An 18,980-nucleotide genomic window follows, 5' to 3' on the forward strand; every position below is an offset into this window, starting at 1 on the left:
ATGTTTCAAATCTTGGTGCAGGATAGGATGGAGGGAAGAGAGGAAGAAAACTTAGAATCTTGTCAGGGACTGAGTACCCCCCTCAAGGTAATTATCAAGAGGGAAGGGTGATTCATTGAGGTTTCCTTTATTAGGAAGAAAGAAGTGGCAGAAACTGAACATTATGAGGTTATCAAACAGGACGCTTTGCTCTTATTGATGGGTAAACTGTGTAAGAGACCTGGTGCTCATAGGAAAGTTGAATTTCTTTTCAGCCTGTCATGTTTTAAAAAATGCTTATTTTATGCTCAGTCCTGTTAATCTTAGCCCTGGGAGATGCTTTGTTTTTCTAGATTTGTTCATCTGATGACAGAGGGAAAATAAATGTGTTGGGAAGTTACTTCGCAGTGGCAGAGAATGATGTAAATCAGACATACCTCATGGTTTTCCTTTTGTTGACTTAGTTCCTTTTTAATTACAAAAGATCTGTTTTTCTGATTATGAAAGAACACTAATAGTCAGAGCTCTGTGATTATGATATATGTGACTATAAGTTTTATAATAAAGTTTACGTGACAGGCATCATAAGTGTTACGTGGATTTTGTGCTGAAAAGAAAAATATTGTATACTCATCTACATTCATTCATTTCATGCATATTTGTTATGCATCTGCTATATTTGATGCACTCCTAGGCGTTGGAGTTACAAAGATGAATATGACCCATTTCCTGTTACAAAGCAGTATATTGTTAAAGGAAAGTCAGATTGTAAAATAAATGAATATTGTGATGAGTGCTAGTATCTGGCAACATAGGGTGCTGGGAGCATCAGAGGAGGGACAGCTAACCAAATGTGGAGCTTGAGGCAGTGTGTGGGCAGGGGTGGAGATGTTCGCACATCCTTTTCAGAGGTTTTGAAACTGGACTGAGTTCTGGGCCCCTTCTTTGGCCAAAAGTTGAAAGGTCTAATGGTCATTTGAGTCGGTGTGTGTTCGCCTCAGGAATAAGACCTGTGTTACTGTGATCCATGTGTTCCTGGGAATAGAAAGGAAAAATGTCTGGTTGCTATCCTGTGGGTGAGAAGTGGAAACATAACTTAATCCTCTAGAGCCAGATGATGTGTCATTTCCCCAGTTCAAGCCTTTGAGTACTAGTAACCAGCTCAACTTAGAATCTGTAATATGAAAGGTTCAGAATGCAAGTATGAAAAGCCCTACTGCAAGTATGTTCAGTCAGTGATGAAATTAGAGATTTTTTTTTTTAAATAATGAAAACCAATACCTACCCCATAAAACATCCTTTTTTAGTTAGCAGTCATATTGTCAGTGGACCCTTACAAAGGTTTGGTTTTAAGTCTGATTGCTAAAATAAGGAGGGTTGGGACAGTAGTTTCTCCAGGGTTTGGTAAGTGCATTCATATGGTCATGTGGATAAAGGATTTCTATTTACTCCAAAAGAAAGCATGCTTTAACTTCAGTTACAAATAGTGCAAAAATAATTTTCTTTTCCTTCTTGGTAGACAACAAAGTTCCTAAAGCATTCCAGAATTCCCTTGTTCAACTTGGACTCAACACCATGAAGTCTGCAAACATATGTATTGGTCGACCAGTGTTGCTTACCAGTTTGGATGGAAAGCAAGAGGTGAGAGTCCTTTTCATTTCCTTACTTCAGAAATATTTCAGATGTTTTTGATTTTAATTTTCAACACAAGCAGTAATAATTGAAAAGCTATATCTTACAAGACCCTTACATCTATATAAACTTTTCCTTCCTTTTATACCCTGGGAGTTGTAGGCCCTAAGTGTCATGATGTAGAAAGAAGCCTTTCCTCCAGAGGTAGTGACACACTACCAGCCCTATTTCTCCCAGTCTGTTAGTTGTATTTCTTCACAGAAATGTTATTTTGGGTCATCTGTTTTGTACGTAAATATTTGATTACCCTCCGTTTGTCCTGGCTGCCATTCATCATACCTGAGACCCTAAGTCCAGAACCTTTCCTGGGTCATTTTTGGCAGCTTAGGTTTCTTCCTCTGACTCTGCCATGTCTTCTGCTGCTGCTTCATCAGTCAATGTTCTCTCGTCCAGTGGGGTCCTCTGGAAATGTTTTGCAGTCTTATATCTGCTGATGGCTTGCCTCCCATTCCTTTCATTGTTCTGGGCTTATACTGTAAAAAATCCTTTACTGTGTTTTGTGGAAGAGAAGACTATAAATGTGTGAGCTCAGCCTATTATCTGGAGCTAGAAATCTTTGAGTTTCTCCCTTACGATTTAAGTCTGTTGAGAACCAGGTTCCCATGGAGCTCTTGTACTGGGTCACTCACTGTTTGCTGCATGTAGTTTATGCTCCAGACTGAACTACCTTACACTTAGCTTGTCTTCAGTATTTTTTCTCATTTTTCTCTTATCACCTGTTAATGTCTTTGTCTCTTGTCTTAAATCCACCTTTCAGCTCTTCCACCATTTTCACTGTGGGATTATTCCTAATCTTCACAAAAGAGATGTAGTATTTATAAAAAAATAGTTTTTTTGTAACTGATGTCACATCATAACTCCTTTGGGGTAAGGACTGTGTTTTGCAGATCCATGTACTTGACTGTGCTTAGTTTTCTTCCTTATAAATGAGTGATATTCTACAAATATTTATTTTCTTATATTTTTGTTTCCTATGTCCTGGGCAGGTCTCTACGGCCTGGCCTGTGGCAGGATTTCCTGGAGGCAAGGTTGGCCTGAGTGAAATGGCACAGAAGAATGTGGGTGTGAGGGTTGGTGATGCCATCCACGTCCAGCCTGTTTTGGGTGCTGTGCTGCAGGCTGAGGAAATGGACGTGGCACTCAGGTTTGGCTCTTTTCTTTGGTGACTGTCTGGATCCGTGCTGCCCAAATGAGTCACAAATGTGAACCACACATGTAATTTTGCATTTTCTAGTAGCCACATTTAAAAAGTGAAGAGAAAGAGAAAGTAATTGTAATGGTATGTTTTATTTAACCAGTATATGTAAAGTCTTATTTGAATTTATAATAACTACAAAAAACTATTAACAAGATTTTTCATTCTGTTTTTCAAACTGAATCTTCAAAATCCAGTGTGTTATATTACACTTGTAGCATATCTCAGTTTGGGCTAGCCACATTTTTAACACTTGATAGCCACATGTGGTGAGTGGCTAGAGGCCTACTGTGTCAGACAGCACAAGCTAGATGGGTGCTATGTGATTTATGGACTATGGACTCTCTAATGTCCCGTGATTAGAATATGCCCTGACATTTTAGGTGAGAGGAATTGTTGTTGATGGATATTTAACAGTGTTCTTTTTTGTCTTGGTTTGCAGGGTAATCAGGGCTTCTTGTCTTTTTTACTAGTCGTAAAGACAGGAATAGATTACTGTGATTTGGCAAGAAACAGTTTTAATTAAGACTGCTCAGGCGAAGTGTACCTGATTGTGTATTTTAACTCATTGATTATTCAGTCAAATAAAACAATTATATCTATCCAATTTTTAAATAGTCCCCCACCAAAGATGACAAATATGGTTAAAGTATATCACCCATCCTCTTGGATGTTCTGTATCTAATAGGATTTTTACTCAGTTTGCATATCCAAGTCTTATCAAAATTTGTTTTTTAAAAAAACCCGTTAATACTTTAATATCATGTTTATAAAAACTTGGGGAATTTTATATTATATGCTGGAATCACAAAACATTTTTCAATCATTAGCTTGATTTTGAAAAGTTTTCTCCACTTTGGCTACTTTTGTAGATTCCAAGCTTAAGCTTTAGTGTATTTTTTCTTTTAAAAACAGGAAAATGTCTTCAGTGCATTGAATAACAGTTTAACAAGCAACAAAATAAAAAGCCAGAAAGGAAAAGAGAACACAACATATGTTGAGCGCCAGCTGTGTACTAGCACCCACACGCACACTTTCCCCTTTTTCTTCTCTCATTTAGTCCTCTAAACATCCAGCAAGGTATCCATATTTATCCCTCTTTTTACAGGTGAGGAAACGGGCTCAGTGAGGAGAAGTAACCTGCCCATTATTTTATGGTAATTTTTTAGTTAACTCAGGTTCAACAGAATTAATCTTCAGACTGTTTTAAAACAGTGCTTTAGGTAGCAGTAATCAGTTGACTGGATTTTTGATGATTACTAACAAGTGTGACCTCTTGAGGGCGCAGCAGTCTTAGGTGATAATGATTACCTACTATAGGGGGACTGTGTATGTTTTAAATGGAAACTTGGTTTTTTATTTTAAAGAACCTTATGTTTTAAATGTGGCAGCAGAACTTAGACAAGAAACTTAATTTCCATTAAGAAGAATCAGTTATTTTAGTCTGCTGTTTAAATCTTTCAGTTGTATCTGAAAAAATTTATTATCAATACTAATGTTAGAGCTCCTTCTAGTGGAAATGATTTTATCTGTGCTTTTTTTAAAAGCAAAACTGATTGTTTTACATATTTTACATATTTGTACATATTTGCAAATATTTTCTCTTCAAAGTTTAATAAATAAAAGCCATTTAAGTAGTTTCAGGGTTCTTTAAACAGGTAAATTTAAGTATTTAAGGAAATAAGTACAATCTTCTCTTTAGTTTATACACGCATTTGATTCACGAAATTTTCTCCTTGTTTTTCTCTCTTTTATATGAATACACAGTTGGTTCTCATTATTGGTGGTAGTTGTGTTCCATGACGGTGCCACAAATACTGAATTAGCAAATACTGAACCATTGCTCCTAGGGAGGGTGTGTGTGTTTGTGTGTGTGTGTGTCTATATGTATGTGTATTTATTTAATACATATAAATATATGAAAATATATATTTTATGTAGATTATAATCTTAAGTCCTTGAAACAACTCATTCTGGTAGATTCTATTTTCTTTATTTTTCAAAAGAGGAGAAGTGGCTCAGAAATATTAAGTGACTTGCCTGAGGCCACCCCATTAACAGATGCCAGAGTTAGGATTCAAACCCCCTCTGTCTGGTGCCAGAGCTGGAACTTTTCACGCGATACTGCACTGCTCCCAACCCTCCCCAGCTTCCATCCTCTGGTCACCTCTGAATGAGAGTTGAAACAATAGGCCTTTTTCAGCCTCAGCTGGGAAAGTATTGGGTTACAGTTTTTGCCTGCTCTATGCTCATCCACAAATGACCGGCAAAGCTCTGCTAGTATTGATTTTGGGGTTATAAACACATTTTAGCAAGTAGGTGAATTTGCGTACGGAATTTTAAAGAATGTAGTTTGGCTGTATTGATTTTGTTACTGATAAAGTGGTTGGGAGCAAGGCTTAGATTTGGACCAGATGCGCCTGCTAATACACCTTTTCCTGAGCTAAACCATTCTCCCTCTGTGATCTCTGGCAGAGCTCGCAACTGTAGGCTTCCTCTGCTGATACGGGCTGCTTACACAAGGAGGAGGAGGGAAAATGCACATATTCTGAGAACTCTCCAAGAACGTGTTTCTTTACAAGTGTAATGGTTTTTAGGCATGTTTCCTGTACTCAAACAGGCAATCTTCCTGGAAGACACAGTTTTTGGTCAGAAGAAGGCTTTTCCATTTTTTCTTAGGCATACCCTTTCTCTAGAATAAACTTGCACTGTACCATTACTTTGCTTTTTTTCTACCTCTTCAGATAACGTAGTCTATAGGATTTAAATTTCCTTAAAGATAATTTATAAATTATACAAAGAGAATAAAGTAAGCTATTAATAAAAGCCTTTCTCCAAGCTGGGCAAGTTCAGAAAGGAAATGATTAATTGAGGCCAGTGTTGTTCCAATGTTTCTGACTATAACACACAATAAAAAACACATACTTTTCATTGTGATTTATTGCTTCTATACATCCACAGATGTAGTACATAAATGTACACACGTGTATACATGTATATACCCGAGTATATAGGGGTGTGTGTGCGTGGTGTGTAAGATAGGAAAGAAGACTGATTTAGGCCACTAGGACACCAAATTGCAAATGGTGTTTTCATGGCTATAAGAAGTATCTAAAAAGTGTAAATAATTCCAAAATTGTATAAATCATTTCCTGGTTGTAAACTAACGATTCTTTTGATTAGGTCTACATCACAACTGTGTACATGTCATTTTATATTACATTTTAGTTTCTGGTGTACTTAATGCTGATTTTTATTTCTCCCACCCTTCACAGTGACAAAAATGCAGATATTAATGAAGAACAACTGACTACTTGTCTTCTGAGAAAACTAGGTGAGATGTATCTTTCATACGTTTTCTAAATTTTAAAAAGCAAGGCAGCAGCAAATAAACTGATGTGTCTTTGAGGTCTTGTGTACATAATGCTGTTCTTTAAAATAGTGTAGAGAATATTCTTCTCAACGAATGAACGTCCTTTTAAGATAGGGATGTAGTATCTGCCCCCGGCCCCCACCCCCAACTGCCAAGTAATTGATTGGCAGTTGAGCAGTGGAGAGAATTTTTGACTTAACTGTGAGCAAAGTCAGTGGTAGAACTAAGACTTTTAACCCTTGAACTCTGTTCTTTCCAGTCAGGTATGTTATCTTGGAGTGTTGGTGTAGGTGTGCCATTTTAGCTTGGTTCGTTACTGAACATGGAATGCCTGGCTCTACGGGGTTATAGCTGATAGAATCCTAAATGTACTGAGTGTAGAGAATTTCAGAGAATTAGCTTGACCTTCTGTCTCCAGATAGTGCCGTATCATAGGGGAATATTAGGACCTCTATTTTTCATAACAGTTGTTTTATTAATACTTCCATCTTTGATTTAGTCTTTTCAGTCAGATAGTTTTGTTAATAGATGAAATCAATTGCTATTTAAACTTTAAATGGGTGAAAAATTGTGCTAACGTATATATTTAATAAATTGTTTTCCAGATGGCAAGATTGTTTTACCAGGCAACTTTCTGTATTGTACATTCTATGGACGACCATGCAAGTTGCAAGTGTTGCGAGTGAAAGGAGCAGATGGTGCGATGTTGAGAAGGGCTCAGAGTGACTCTGACACTGTTGCCCGGGGAGTGGCCTCCAAGCCATCCAGCATGGAAGCTAGTACCCTGGATATATCCTTACAGCTGAGCCAGTTAAGTCTGGAAGTGCCCCCAAACCCAGCATCAAGCAGTACTCCTTACAAACCAGGAGATGGCAGAATGATAAATAAAGCTGGTGGCGTTTCGTCAGGTGTTACACAGAGTCCTGGGAATGGCAGTGGACTTGGACTAGAGGCAGTCACAGGTCTTGAACATCGTTCTCAGTCGGCCAGAGAAGGAAATGAGCAGCCCGTCAATGAAGAGAGATTGCTAAAGTCACCCAGCGTGGGAGCACAGTGCAACACCGATAACTTTTACTTTATTTCTTCCACAACAAGAGTCAATTTTACAAAGATTCGTACAAATTCAAAAGATCAAGGCAACCAATTAAAAGTAACTTATGACATGATAGGTGGCTTAAATAGTCAGCTGAAAGGAATTAGAGAAATAATTGAATTACCTCTCAAACAGCCTGAGCTTTTCAAGAGTTATGGTATGATTTCTTCAGTGTATTACACCCAGAAATGTTAAATTCAAACTAAAAAGCAGTTGGCTTATTTCACTTATCTAATAATTGTTCACCCTCTTTTCCTGTTTTTCTTTCCTGAGTGGGAGGTATGGTAGGAGATGCCAGTTAAGTCGGCCTTTTTCTATGCTTGGTCTCTTCAGGTTGTAATGTGAGTTAGTTGTTTTATATATATATATATATATATATATATATATATATATATATATATATATATATATATATATAATGAATACTTGGATTCACATATAAAATGAACCCTGGTAAGGCTTATATTCTCTGAGATGGCTAGTTGGATAAAAATTGGGGTTGGTGGCTTATTTTGGATGCCCTTCTTGTTGTTTGGGCTTTGTTTTTTGATCATTGAACTGTGCTGTGTGGGATGGGGCATGTCAATAGTGTGGGTGTTAAACCAGTTTTTTACTAACCAGCCTGGCCTGGTTGGGTCTACAGAGAGAGAAAAAGTCATTGCTTGAGATCAGCGTTTGGGCTAGTTAGTACATTTTTCTATGGGGAAAGGGAAGTTCTGACTCTTACTTTAGTTTTTGTGCAAGGTAAATTTATTTTATAACTCGTGTTTGAAGTCATATGACAACACTTACAAGCAACCTAGTAATGCTGCATCCAGTGTTCTCTGCTTTTTCTTCTAGGAATTCCTCCCCCTAGAGGAGTGTTGCTCTATGGCCCTCCAGGTACTGGAAAGACAATGATTGCCAGGGCTGTTGCTAATGAAGTTGGTGCCTATGTTTCTGTAATTAATGGCCCTGAAATCATTAGCAAGTAAGTGCATAATTTAATAGACTAAACAATATTATTAGATATACTTCTTAAATGTGGTTTTTAAAAAATGGCTCAATAGTATTCTATTTCACACCTTGAAATATTTTAAATTTGCTTTTTTTAATGTGTATAAACATTAAGTTTGGAAAATAATTTTTGAAAGTAGTATTAAGTATTGTGGAAATATTTGAAAAGTCAGGTGAGCTTTTATAGATAGAGCTTTAAAAATGATAAGAGTTGGTCCTTAAATATATTTTATTTGTTACAGATTCTATGGGGAGACTGAAGCAAGGTTACGTCAGATATTTGCTGAAGCCACTCTGCGGTATTCTTTATTTTTGGATGTTTGGAATTAGTAGTCAAGGCTGTATTAATGAAAGTAGAGATAGTAGCACTTTATACGAAGCATGAAAGAATAGAACAAAAATAATAGTGATAGGGGCTTCCCTGGTGGCGCAGTGGTTGAGAATCTGCCTGCCAATGCAGGGGACACGGGTTCGAGCCCTGGTCTGGGAGGATCCCACACGCCGCAGAGCAGCTGGGCCCATGAGCCACAATTGCCGAGCCTGCGCGTCTGGAGCCTGTGCTCCGCAACAAGAGAGACCACGATAGTGAGAGGCCCGCGCACTGCGATGAAGAGTGGCTCCCGCATGCCACTACTAGAGAAAGCCCTCACAGAGAAACGAAGACCCAACACAGCCATAAATAAAATAAATAAATAAATTAAAAAAAAAAATAGTGATAGCACTGGAAGTAGATTGTAAGTTTAATGAGGTTCTATCTAATCTAGTTCTATCTAATATTGTTTTGGAAATATGATAAATAAGTTATTAAATTACATAATGTAGCAAAAGGTACAAACTTCCAGTTATAAAATAAATAAATCATGGGGATGTTATCTACAGCATGGTGACTGTAGTTAATAGTACTGTATTGCACATTTGAAAGTTGCAAAGAGAGTAGATTTTAACAGTTCTCATTATAAGAAAAAAAATTTTATAACTGTACGGAGACAATGTGAATTAGACTTATTGCGGTAATCATTTCACGATACGTATATACAAATGTTGAATCATTATGTTGTATAACTGAAAGTAATGTTATATGTCAATATCTCAATTTTAAAAATTACATAAGGTAAAAGAATTAAGACAGTGCTGTCCGATAAGTCATGTGAATTTGCTTGAGCATATAAATTTATGATTTTCTTTCTTTTGGGTACATCTAATCTCAGTAGACTATTACAGTTGCCCTTTAGGCTTAAAACTTAGTTTTATTACAGTTTGCTTCAGAGTGACAAATCTTTTGCTTTAAAAATGATTCTTACTAATCATTTCTCAGTTTAGGCTACCGTTGTTACATTGCGAGGAGTATTAAAGAATGGCCTGTAACTTGGTCTAATGTAGCTTTATTCATAATATGGCTATGTCTCTTCCATTGTTTTGGTATGTAACCTACCATAATTACTGCTCTCTTATCAAAACTTCCATTTTTAAAGTTTTTTTTTCCCCCAGTAGATAAAATAAGTAGTCTTTACTCCAAACACTGAAGATTGGAGAACCAGTGGTATACCTTATTTTTTAGTATGTTTTTGTTGTCACTATTAATTTGTTCCTGGAAGTTGAGACTTCCTCTTATGAGAGAATTCACATCTTTTTATGGGAGAATTGGTCATCTTGAAAGTTGTTTTTTTAGTAGATTTTTTAAAAAGAGCATTTCTACTTTCTATCCCTTGGAACTTTAAACCATCTCCAAGGAATAGCATCACTGGCCTCAGCTTCTGAATTGATCCAGGCATAGCAATTTAGTGGGCATTAGTGGGCAAGTTCTGTCTGGGCATAGACTGTCATCTCATGAGCAATACATGTTCTCAGTACTCTGCTTTTTATTGAGGGCAGATCTACTAGAATGTGATATTGGTGAGTTAATAATTTAGGCTAGAATTAATCTAAGATTTTTCAGCTTAACATCCTATTGCTTTTGTCTTTAATATTATTAATTAAATCCTAAATTTGATGCATTGCATTTCAGTCAAAAAATTAAAACAATTTCAATTTTTTAACTGCAGTGCAACAATCATTTAAAAATTTAATGTATATTGGAGAATTCATTTTACTTGTTTATTTTTAGGCACCCATCAATTATTTTTATTGATGAGCTGGATGCACTTTGCCCTAAAAGAGAAGGGGCTCAGAATGAAGTGGAAAAAAGAGTTGTAGCTTCACTCTTAACACTGATGGATGGTATTGGTTCAGTAAGTACAGCACCAGTATTGATTTCTGTGGTAGGGGGTATTTTCTTAATAATATGTATGTAGTGGCAAAAACTGTCAAATATGTCTGAGTTTTTTGGATCCTCTAGGGTAAGGAAGAAATATTAGCTGTAAAAACTAGAGGAAAGACCCATAAAATAATTTTATTCATGATTTCTTTGTAACAGCTAGGACAGTATAACCTGGCATATTTTTCTAGCATATAAAATTATATACAATGATAGATTTATAGTAAGTGGTATTAATCTAAAAACCTGAAGCCCAAGTCAGTAAGGAAAATTTAGCAATTAAATTTAAGGGGAATTTACTAAGAAATTTCATGAGTAAGTCTTATTACTCTTGTAAAAATTGATTCTTTGGGGGCTCTAAGTTGGGCAAGTGAAAGGACAGAAAGTGAGAATAATGGGAAATGTGTTTGTACAGCATTTAAAAAGAATTTACTCATGTTACCAGATTCTTTGATAGTGCATACAGTCTTATATTAATGAAAACTATGTGCTGATTGTGAAAGGGAGATCCATAGGACTAATAGGGAAGAGGAATGAAGAAAAATTCTCTCAGACTCCTGTTAGGCATTTATCAGAAGAATACACTTCTTATACAAGATTGTAAATAACTCACATTTTTAGAATCATAATATGTCAGAACCAAAAGAAATTTTAGAAATCATAGAGTCCCCAGTCTTTTGCACATTGAAAAACTGGGAAATTCGAACTTTTTGGTTTTACTGACTGTTGGTAGAAACTGAACATGTGAAAATAACGGGAACGTTTGGTATTGTCTCTATTATTTGCTAACCTGTGTTACAATTTTAAGAGTAACATAAGAGAAGGGTTGTAACCTGCGGGAGGCTGGATGACCATCTGGTTCTCAGTCTTAGGGCACTACCTAGGTGTGATCATAATGTCCCAGGTTCGGTCCTGAACTTACATAGCTGGAGGATTCAGTGTTGTTAGTATGTTGGAGATAGTGGAGCTCTGAGGATAGATCCATAATAGCAACACTCACAAGAGACTGATACATAAACTGGGATACCAGTTCGTCCATTTACGATAAGAAGTATAATTATTATCAACTATACTTCAATGAAAAGTTTTTTAAAAAAGAAAAAGAAAAGTATAATTATTAAGCTGACCAAATACTTTGTTTATGAATGGCTCTCTTCATCCTGAAGAAAATATGTGGAGAGCTGTATTACAATTAGAATGGATTTTGGTGAGTAGGAAATCAGATAGGAGGCTCTGTGTTGGAGGATCTTAATTACTATGTCATTGCTACCTCTTTCTCTGCCACTGGGATAGACCTGCTGTGAACTGATGTTCTTGCCTTTGGGCAGGACTGGGAGCATGTGACACTGATGTTTTAGCCTGAAAGTGTTTAAGGGCCTGTATTTTTGTCTTCTAAACTCATAATTCATAGATTCACTGTAATCTGTGCACTTCCTGTTGGCACATCCAGTATAGTTGATTAGGTTTGAGTTTTCTTACTTCAAATCACATTCCAGTTAAGCTTGTCTCTGTGAGATTACACTTGGGTCATCTGAGTAGAATGTTGGATAATTTCTATAGGTGGCTCATTGTGAACATAGTTCTTTATAATTTGTTGTTCCAAATTTTATTCTCAGAGTAAAAATCCGTATGTATTCAAGGGTATCTGATACTTGGGTATTGGTTATATTGTTGTGTGTATTTTCAGGAATTTGAATATTTATCAAAACAAAATAGAAACAGTGCAAATGTGAGGAAGATTTCTTAGACAACTGCGTAATAGAGCCTTGTTCTGTTTGAAACACGTGTAGGTCATAATCTTTGCTTTCAAGTAGGGAAAAGGACAACTTAAAACAGTTAAACAAATTAAAACTATATGGTATAGGGTATATATGTTGTTATTCATGAGAATTGTGTAGTTAAGATGCTAGAAGTGGGAGAGACATCACTTACAGTAGATAGTTAAGTATTGGAAAACTTTCTAGGTAAGGGAGCATTTAGACTGAGCTTTGGGAAATGTGGGATGAATGACAAAATTTGAGAAATAAGGGATAGGACTTAGCAGCCTGGACAGTTAGATCTATCCTTGTCTATATAGCGAGTGCATTTTTTTTTATTTTTTTATTTTTAGAAGAATATGTAATATATTTTAATTTTGTTTTGTTAGGAAGGAAGTGAAGGACAGGTGCTGGTTCTTGGGGCCACAAATCGCCCTCATGCTTTGGATGCTGCACTACGAAGACCTGGACGGTTTGATAAAGAAATTGAGATTGGAGTTCCGAATGCACAAGACCGGCTAGATATCCTCCAGAAACTGCTTCTAAGGGTGCCCCATTTGCTCACTGAAGCTGAACTGCTACAGCTGGCAAATAATGCTCATGGCTACGTTGGAGCAGACTTGAAAGCCTTGTGTAATGAAGCAGGTGAGAGTGATTTGCTGTAGTGAATCTGTACTGATGGATTTAATAACTGGTTTATTTACAAACTGATAATTTATATCTCACTTATTTCCTAATGGAAATAGCTAATTTTTTTTCTAATCATAAAATATATATGTTTTATGAAAAAAATCTGGATAATTCAGAAAACTATAAAAATGAAATAAGAGTCACTCTTAATCCCTCTTCCTAAAAATAAAAATATACACATAAAAATACACACATAGAAAAAGGATGTACTTGGCATATACAAGCAGTAAATAAATATTAACTGCTGTTAATATGACTTAATAATTTCAAATTTTCAGATATTTAGCTGATCTTCTGTTTCCCCTAATCTAGCAATGAATCAGATTTTGAGAAGGTAATTTTTAAAAAGATTAGTCTTTTTTAAAAATTTTATTTATTTATTTATTTATTTATTTATTCACTTATGGCTGTGTTGGGTCTTCGTTTCTGTGCGAGGGCTTTCTCTAGTTGCGGCAGGCGGGGGCCACTCCCCATCGCGGTGCGCGGGCCTCTCACCATCGCGGCCTCTCCTGTTGCGGAGCACAGGCTCCAGACGCGCAGGCTCAGCAATTGTGGCTCACGGGCCCAGTCGCTCCACGGCATGTGGGATCCTCCCAGACCAGGGCTCGAACTCGCGTCCCCTGCATTAGCAGGCAGGTTCTCAACCACTGCACCACCAGGGAAGCCCCTAAAAAGATTAGTCTTAAAATTAAAGTGTCCAGTAGGGAAAATATGTAGTTTTGTGTATACTGTCTTAAATACTAGTATATGTTGTGTTATGCAGTGGTGTTCTCTAACTTTATATAGCAGAATAAAGTTTAAGAACAGTGTGCTAGAATTTTTGCAAGAGATTTTTCTAAAGAGGCAGGGGTGTATAGTAGAAAATGGATTTTGAGTAGAAAATACCTTTAAAATCAGGCTTGTGGTCTTGGGCAAGTTCTTTGCCTTATCTGAGCCTTAGTTTTTTCCATCTGTAAATTGAGGGGGTTGTGGTAGATGATACCTAAGTGCTTTTGTACATATGACATTCCTTGGGTATAAGGGAGAAGAAGAAAGAAATGGAAAAAAAGAAGGGAAGAAAGGAAGGAAGGGAGGGAAGAAGGATAGGAAGGATAGGATGAACTAGAACAGAGCAAGGAAGTACCCGAGTTAGGCACTAAACCTGGCCTGGCCTCACTAGCTACTTTCATACACCTGGCTTTTTCACTCTTCATTGTCTTCTCTTTGGTGCCTGTTTGTCTGAATGATTTAAACTTAGGTGGTTAGTCAGGGCTTTCTCCCACAGTGTTCTTAGAAATAATGCTACAAAGCAGACTAATGCTGATTGTGAAGTTAACTGCATTTTCTCATTGAAACAGTCTGACTAAGGACTTGATTAACTTATACATTTGGTTAATAGTGTGACTCAGAAGGAAAGATAAAACAACTCAAACTCTATAAGCATTAAAAATAGTAGAATTATGCTCCAAATGCTATAGAATGGGCATATCTCACTTATTGAATATACAAGGGCACCCCTAATGTGTGCATTGAGCATAGGAAGAAAAAACTCAGCTATATAGTAAATTTGAACTACGTATTCTCCTAGTTATAGATAAAAAGAATTGAACATTTAATGTTGCCTTCTAACTAAGTTCAAATTTAGAGGAGTTATTAGGGGAAAAGTTGAATGGCTCTTAGTCTTTTAAAATGACTGCCTAGGGAAGTTTGAACCGCTGTGCCCCCCCCCCCTTTTTTTTTAACATAGTAAGTGTCCTTGGACAAGTAGAAGCAGTCGCAATTATTACACTGACCTTAGAATTACACACAAAGTTAGAATCATATTTTTTACAAAAAGAGTCATGGTAAAATTTTAATATTTAGAGGCAATATGCTCAGTAAGTATTTGAGAAATGTATGTGAAAACTGGGAGACAAAGCGAGACGTAATTACCACGCCACTCCTCTTGGTAGAGTAATAAAAATATTTATTAACTTCAGAGTTGAGTTGAGTTTTGTCTTTAAACCCCTGTTGAGCTTCATCTCCTCCTGTCCTTTCTTGCCTTTAGAAATCCCTGCTCTGTGCTAAGGAAACAACTCCGAGTGGTTATTGCTACCTTTATAGGTAGCAATAGACAAGGTAGTGTCCTGTGGTGCCTTAAATAACTGCTGCTATTTTTATGAACATTTCCAGTCAGTTTTTGGCTTCCCACTGACAAGATTTCTCAGCTATGGTTCTGACTGTGGACTTTAAATACATCTTGCTTAAAACCAGTGCTTTTTAGGAGGCATTTTCATTGTTCACCATTTGTGCTGTGTTTAAGTGGACAGCTTGAGAATTCCCACTGGCTTATCTGGGAAGTAAGGCACCTTGACCTCCAAATTTGTGAGGAAAGCGAGAGACTCCAGCTCCAAGAGATGTATTCCTGAGTACACAAGTTAGTTCTGTCTCTTATTTATTCTTTTCTGCAGAATTCAGGTTCATTTCACATGTTCCCAATTCCAGACAGATCACTTGGAGTTGAGGTTCTCAGACTTTATCGTGCATCAGAATCACCTGGAGAACTTAGTAAACTATAGATGGCTGGCTGTGCCCTATTCCCAGAGTTTCTGATTCAGTAGGTCTGGGCTGGTACCTGTGAATTCCTAACATGTTCCCAGCTGCTGCTGCTGCTCCTGCTGCTGGTGTGGGGACCACACTTTGAGAGCCACTGACATAGGTCACTGGTTCTTTTTTTTTTTTTTAAAGGTAGGAACCCCTGTTTCTGTTTTTTAAATATTTATTTTATTTATTTTTGGCTGTGTTGGGTCTTAGTTGAATCACATGGGATCTTCCTTGCGGCACACGGGCTCCAGAGCACCTGGGCTCTCTAGTTGAGGCACGCGGGCTCAGTAGTTGAGGCACCCGGGCTTAGTTGACCTGCCCATGTGGGGTCTTAGTTCCCCGACCAGGGTTCAAACCTGCGTCCCCTAGCAACAGAAGGCGGATTCTTAACCACTGGACCACCAGGGAATTCCCAGGTCATTGGTTCTTAAAACCTCATTATGCCTCAGGTTCACCTGGGAAGCCATGCACGCTCCCATGCAGGCACACACACACACACACACACACACACACACACACACACACACACTCACTTTCCATACTTAATTGAATAAAAAAGGTGGGAAACTGGAATCAGTATTTATAATGTTTTCCAAGTGATTTGAAGTAGCCAGTCTTGTACTTCCCTGCGAACAGGAAATGTATCATTAATTTAGGCCAGTGGTTCTCCTGCGTTAAACCTGTATAAGAATCACTTGTAGAGCTTGTTAAAACACAATTCCGGGCTGCATGCTACTGGTTCAGTAGGTCCAGCTGGGGTACTAGAATTTGCATTTCTATCAAGTTACAGGTGATAATCAGTGCTGCTGGTCCAAGGGCTACACTTTGAGAACCACTGATCTAGGCCAACCAGCTCTCCGATTTTTGGAGATTCTCTGTAACTGATTTAAATAACTGCATTAAGTTTAGGTAATGTAATTCTGACTCTCTCACTGATAGTGTTGAGTTTCTTCCTAGAGTTTTTACGTGATAGTAATGTACTATTCTAAACTACTGTATCATTTTAGTCTCTGACTGTAGGAGAAAATGAGTGTCCAAGTTTGTCTTGCAGGTATATATAATGGTTCTGAATAAAACTTTAAAATGAAAAATAATTCTGAAAGATAGAAAGCCACAATTAAGGGAATAGTTAAGGATTAACAATTAAGAATACAAGTAAGAATGTAGACATGTGTTTTTCTTAGAACATTTGCTTGCTTATGATTTGTGGACATGTATGTTCTCTGAGCTTTTTGTGTGTTGGCTGTCTGGTGGTTTTCCTTTTTCCTGGACTGCCTTCTAGTTGGGCAAGCTCTGCCATTTTTTTTTTTTTTATATTTTTTATTTTTGGCTGTGTTGGGTCTTTGTTTCTGTGTGAGGGCTTTCTCTAGTTGCGGCAAGCGGGGGCCACTCTTCATCGCAGTGTGCGGGCCTCTCACTGTTGCGGCCTCTCTTTGTTGTGGAGCACAAGCTCCAGACGCACAGGCTTAGTAGTTGTGGCTCACGGGCCCAGCTGCTCCGCGGCATGTGGGATCTTCCCAGACCAGGGCTCGAACCCGTGTCCCCTGCATTGGCAGGCAGGTTCTCAACCACTGCGCCACCAGGGAAGCCCTGCCATTTTTAATAAAAAGTGGTGCACAGGTGTCTAGTAATTACATACATTGAAGTGATTCAGAATTTCATAAAACCTAAGTGAACTATGTTACTGATTGTTTTGTTAATCTTAAGGTTATTGTTTGTGGGTTATTAATACAAAAGATCAAAATCCTTGTAGTATATATGTTTGTGCATGCTTTTCCAGAGGACCGAAGGTTTGCAATCTATTCCAGAGTTTGTAAGGATGGTGCTGTGTCTTTTGCAGTGTGATTACTCTCAACTTTTCTAATCTTTTATTCTAGTGTTACTGAATATTTTCCGTATTTTTAAACTTTGTCTCCATAACAAATAAGAAAGTTGGAAATACTACTGTAGTATTGCTTTCAACAATTGGATCTCTTATTATCTGAGCAGATATAATGTTTAATGTTGAGGGTTGGGTGTGAAACTGATTTTCAAATGCTATGTTTTCTTTATAATTAATTTTTGAGCTAGAGTGTGGTTTGATGAGTCGTGACTTGTCCAAAAGCCTAATGTTTTGTAGCTCACCTTTTTAAGCAAAGAGCAGCTGCATTTTGAAATGTTTTATCTCAAGCAGACAAGCTGTTTATAAGCTCAACTCTGACACATCCTGACATTTAATGTCTATGTTTTTATGCCTCCTGGGATTAGGCTGCCTTTCTAATTAATTAGTTGCATAGCCTTTTATTAATTCCCTCAAAATTTATAATGTTTTAAATTAACAACATAGATAAGCATACCACACTTTTTTAGAAAACATGAAATGTTAATTATGCAGTGGAGACATGAATTATATAAACTCTGCTGAATGTTAGAAGATGCTTAGCAACAATGTTTTCCAAATGCAGGGATTTATTATAAACTTATCCTTCTAAGGCTGCCTGTGCCATTTCAGGAGAGTGAATATAAATAGAGCTTGATTTGTTCAAGAAGTGGACTCGGTCATTTTGTTAACAGTGGAAGGAAGCATTTGCTTCACATCTCTACGAATTTATCTTTAGCATCCTTGTTGATTACACATCATTTCAACATGTTCATACCAAATGCTTGGGCCTTGATAAGATACCATCACAGAACAGGAAGAATTAAAACTCTTATTTAAACAATGATTTTGTCATTATTACACTTACGTAGGTCTAGTAAAAATACTGAATCTAATTACTATAACATAACTTCTTGTGAAATGGAAAATTTTATCTGTCTTGTAGCAGGGTTCTGAGATATTTATAGCTGTTAGTCCTCCCTCCCACCCTTCACTAGCTTGTTTGAACAGGAATTTATGGAAGATCTCCTGTGTACAGTCCAGTTCTTAAGAAAGGTTCTTTTTCTAACATTTTCCACCATTTTTGAATTCTGCCAATGTTGTTTTCTAAGTTAGAATTAAAATGTTGATTCTGTAAAAATTCAATATTTTTAAATAAGGTCCAGGGAAATAGTGGGGTTTTGTGGAAAGCTTATGGTGAGCTCTAGTTTCAAATGCTAGCAGTACCCCTTATCAGCTGAGAGTCACTGGGCAAGCCATTTAACCTCTTGAACTCTTTCCTCACCTGCTAAATAGGGATAACTTTTTTTTTTTTTGGATAACATTTTTAAAAGAGTTCTTATGAGGTTTAGAAGTATAGCCTGACAGCAGTGTTCATGGTTTATACAGGCCCTTGGTAAGTGTCACTTTCTCTCTTTTTAAAATTTTTTTTTTCATATTTTATGTGTATTTATGCACCTCGCTGGTAGATGCCTATTTGAATTTTGACAGTATTCCTGATTTTATGAAGTATTTGGTTACTCTAGTACAA

At 37.1% G+C, this 18,980-nt stretch overlaps 1 protein-coding gene across 6 annotated transcripts in view; it reads left to right on the forward strand.

Moving 5' to 3' along the window:
• The window catches only part of AFG2A (AFG2 AAA ATPase homolog A), a 327,260-nt gene that overhangs the window by 5,092 nt on the left and 303,188 nt on the right, over positions 1-18,980 (forward strand). For all 6 annotated transcript variants that reach the window (XR_014244470.1, XM_082391397.1, XM_082391396.1 and 3 more), the window contains exons 2-9: positions 1,499-1,620; positions 2,658-2,815; positions 6,142-6,200; positions 6,845-7,489; positions 8,173-8,302; positions 8,571-8,627; positions 10,433-10,556; positions 12,729-12,984. Coding sequence is in view for 5 of the 6 variants with exons in the window: in XM_082391396.1 (XP_082247522.1) it covers positions 1,499-1,620; positions 2,658-2,815; positions 6,142-6,200; positions 6,845-7,489; positions 8,173-8,302; positions 8,571-8,627; positions 10,433-10,556; positions 12,729-12,984 (1,551 nt within the window). In the remaining variant the exon portion in view is untranslated. The remainder of the gene's footprint in view (positions 1-1,498; positions 1,621-2,657; positions 2,816-6,141; positions 6,201-6,844; positions 7,490-8,172; positions 8,303-8,570; positions 8,628-10,432; positions 10,557-12,728; positions 12,985-18,980) is intronic.

This window comes from Balaenoptera borealis (genome assembly GCF_965194805.1).
Source record: "Balaenoptera borealis genome assembly, chromosome: 4".
NCBI lineage: Eukaryota > Metazoa > Chordata > Mammalia > Artiodactyla > Balaenopteridae > Balaenoptera > Balaenoptera borealis.